This window comes from Rhipicephalus sanguineus, chromosome 2 (assembly GCF_013339695.2).
Source record: "Rhipicephalus sanguineus isolate Rsan-2018 chromosome 2, BIME_Rsan_1.4, whole genome shotgun sequence".
NCBI lineage: Eukaryota > Metazoa > Arthropoda > Arachnida > Ixodida > Ixodidae > Rhipicephalus > Rhipicephalus sanguineus.
Window position 1 is genome coordinate 51,006,115 of NC_051177.1, and position 3,964 is coordinate 51,010,078.

The window sequence follows — 3,964 nt, forward strand, 5'->3', positions numbered from 1 at the left end:
AATATATATCTGTGCGTATAAAATTATAGAAATCTTTAGCGTCATTTTGTAACGTTTCGCTCAGTAAAAAAAAAAAAAATACGCCACAGTCACCTTCCCGCCGCATGCTTCGCATAACAACGACTCCCACAGTAAGTGGGATATGCATATTTTTTTAAGTAACCTAGTTATATCCGCATTTTAGGTTGTTTTCGGCACTGTGTGGTCCCCTTGCAGCAAAATGACTCATATTGGGATGCTATATGAAAATGTTCTATAAGCTAAGAGGTGTCCGCAAAAATCCCTACATTCTGTTAATAACGTTCTTGAAAATCTGGAACCACTAGAGCGACAATCAAAACAATTGCAGAATTGAAAGAAGGATCACAAACTCTATTGATTAAAATGTCAATGTTCTTGCCCAAAAATAAAGAAAAGAATATTTTTCCAGTGGCGCCTCTCGCGCTTAACTGATGATGAGTAATGCAGCGCAGCTGTGCTGACGTCAACACAAGTGCATTGTGCACGCCCCTCCCACGAGCACCTGCTCTCTCTAAGGGGCGGTACTTGTGCACATGGTCCCTATTTAAAAGGAGCACTTCGAAGATGCAGAACGAGCAGGCGCTTTGTGAGTTCGACTCGATCAACACCTCAAGAAAGAAATCCGTGAAAAGATGAACTTCAGGAAATGCGTGCAAAAGCTGGCCGCTCACCTCTTCTGCTCAGAGCCTCTACAAGATGGCGTACGGATTAGTCCTGGGAAGGATGTAGCCGTCAGCAGCGGTAAGCTTTCGTACCAATTATGAGGAGCTTGTAGTTTGTGTTCGTGCATGCAGAACCTCCGAGTTTCCACAATTGAGGTATTAGCCTTCATGCAGTGAAATACGTGAGGAAGGCAATATGCCCAGAAAATATGACGCGCAGCCTTTCATGGCAGTAATGGTCAGCACTGTATCCAAAGATGCTAGAACCATTTATGACATCGCCTTTTCCTTGGCTTTGACTGCATCCTGAGAATTTAAATTTGAACACTAAGGCCTGAGACGCTTTGCTCTTTCGATTACTGCCAGTGCAGAGCCCGTTGGAGAAAGAACATTGCTTCTCAATCTCGATCCACATCTGAAATTTCCAACATTTTTATTCTTATTGCTTTGTTTTGTGAAAGTGTGAAGGACGCATGCAATATCTACTGACTGCAACCAGACGCCTATGTGCAGGGAACCTCGACGCGGCGCGCAAGTACGTGAACGCCGTCATGCGGCGCCTTCGCCGCGACATCCTCGTGCAAGGCGTTGTGACGGCCGATCTACAAAGTTCGGTCGACGACCACTCGGCATGGGAGCTGGTGAGCGGCAAGATCTGGGGCCTAGAACGGATCAGCCACGACGGCATGCCTTGGCCGCTGAAGTCACCCTCGGGCGACGGTGATGTCGACGACGTCGGCTCACCGGAGCGCTTCGACGTAGCCGCCGTCGTGCTGCTGCACGACATCTGCTTCGAGGCGACGTACAACTACAAGAGCGCCACGCAAATGGCCTCCGGTCAGGTCTCCGGGAAAATTGCGATTGTGCGGCTCGACATGATCATTGGCCGTGAGTATATGCGACAGAGCTCCTATAGTGCTTAACCTTTAAGTTGAATGTTCCTTTGACGCGTGGAGGTGGATATATACATATCTCAGTAGGCCCAGAAGACCTGGGACATGCCCTGTGTGACCACAGGCGATACGCATCAAAGAAACAGTCTCTGAAGGCGGCATTGCACCTTCAACGGGACTCGCGCTTAGAACTGCGGAATATTCTGGGCCCATGGCAAAGCACCACCTGTTCGTTACGTGCCACGAAAGCGCTGTTGACGTCCTTGCGGGCCTCAAGCCTTAACGAAACTTTGCAATCGTAAACAGTGACACGTGTGTGTGTGTGTGTGTGTGTGTGTGTGTGTGTGTGTGTGTGTGTGTGTGTGTGTGTGTGTGTGTGTGTGTGTGTGTGTGTGTGTGATGTTAGGTGTTTATAAGCGTATATATCACAATCATTACCATTCCATGTAGCATGTCCTTCAAATAACCAGGCTAACATCTCCAGCATTTCATTAACTCTCAGTAGATTAAACAAAGCAATACAAGGACAGATACGCACTCTTTTTAAAATCAAATTTATAAATATATAATGATCTTGGTTGGGTCTAGTGACTGCTTTCGTATTTCATAAGGTGAAGCGCAAGTTTACTGCAGATTCTCGAGAATTTTCTCTGCACGTCATCGCTCTCATAGCTTCACGTAGGACCACGGGTATTTAGATACAATCAACCGCAAAATCTTTTTAATGGCAGATGGATAGATTACAACTAATTTCTGTCCACACTTTCCTTTCTTGATTTTCTCAACAGACCCCCAGGGACCGGGAGGCGCTCCTGAGGCCCACGTGTTCGAGGTGACGGAGTACACACGCGTGGGCATTCCGAAGAAAAGCGTTGGTGTTCTCAACGAGAAGATAATCAGCGAGGCCACCGAAAAATTTGTGCACACGTGCATCGAGGATGCCATGTCCTACCGCGTCCTACCCGTGCTCAACAATCTGCTCAAGGCCATCCCTTACCCAGACTTCACCTGATGTGCCACAGTGGAATAAATGGATGATCTCTACGAGGATGTCTGTAATGTTTTTCCAAGTTCATGGCGTTGCTTTTAAGCCACAACATCTGAAAGTTTCCGGTCACAAGACTCACCTCACATGCGCATTGCGTTGAAGATCCGTAAAAATAAATGTGACAATACTGCGCCCAAATAGATACTTGTCTTTGTGTGATGCAAATCTCTTGTCGGCCGTCACTGTATAGGTCGCCCTGACCTATACTTGACGGCCAATACATTGGCCAGTGCACATGGGTGTTTCTGTGTCATTTCTTCGCTTGCCTTGTCCTCTTCAGAGGTATACCAGTTATTGGACACACTTCCATGAGCACGTTTGCCTTCCATTGGTGTGTTTGTTGTAACTCTGCGGTGTTGGATCTCGATGTTGATGCAGGAAATAGAGAAAACAGCAAATAAAGCAGCACTTTGCGGTCTCAGAGTTGCACTGGCACTGACTGTGTTGGTAAACCTGTGATCAACTGCGAGCCATCTTTTTCTTCTCAGTCGACGTTTTGATCCTTGCTCCCCAACCCTCATTAGCTCTCTGTAACTAACGTTGCTTTGCACTGCCTCCGAGATCGGCACATCAGTGACCGTGTGATGATTTCGTATGATGACGTCATCAAGATGTAACATCTGAACACGTAACTTTTGGGATCGTTCGTATTGACGTATACGACGACGATCACCTTTCTCGCTTGAAGAGGCGTCTAAGGTTTTCTCCTTAAAATATAACTCTTCACTTGATTCGGAACCATCAATATCGTAGCGGAGTGCCGAAGTGTATCTCAGAGGCCACCAAGAAGAACGCGCGTGGTTGAGATCAGCTCCGCCAAGTGCAGCAACGATACCGCCTGTTTCCCAATATTACTATCAACTCAGTCAATTAAGTTTCATTAATTACTCTTGCAGTGAATTGGCCGTTATCTACAGTAAAATTATGCTCCGTTATCATATGTACACAACATAACTAGTCAATTGAACCAGGACTATTGATTTCTATTTTTAAAGATGCCTTTTTTTTAATACTCGAAATAGCGGAAGCAAGAGCTCGACCGTATATGCTTGGAAGAAAAACAAGAACAAGAGTGCCACTCGTGCCAACAAAAAACGTCTCCATATGACAATAAAGGTATATTAAATAGAGGAAGTTAGCAAAGTTATAATGTTATAAGGGCTGCACCTAACAGCAAGTATCACGAAAGAAATACTTAGTTGCAGGCAATATTGCTCCCCGAAGTGTGGTACAACAGTTTACAATTCAAATTAGCTGTATTGTGGAGCCTGAGCTTTACAAATGATCTTGCAGGTCACATTTTCGTGAAAGCTACTGCTTGATTTAAGGCAGAGGTATGC

General features: G+C 45.7%; 1 protein-coding gene across 1 annotated transcript; it reads left to right on the forward strand.

Annotated features, from left to right (window-relative positions):
* The first annotated feature begins 615 nt into the window (after window positions 1–615).
* Window positions 616–2,754, forward strand: LOC119381168 (uncharacterized). Its single transcript, XM_037649127.2, has 3 exons — window positions 616–762; window positions 1,197–1,571; window positions 2,365–2,754. Exons 1-3 carry the CDS (start codon window positions 654–656, stop codon window positions 2,586–2,588), a joined length of 708 nt encoding a protein of 235 aa, XP_037505055.1. The 5' UTR covers window positions 616–653; the 3' UTR covers window positions 2,589–2,754.
* The last annotated feature ends 1,210 nt before the right edge of the window (window positions 2,755–3,964 follow it).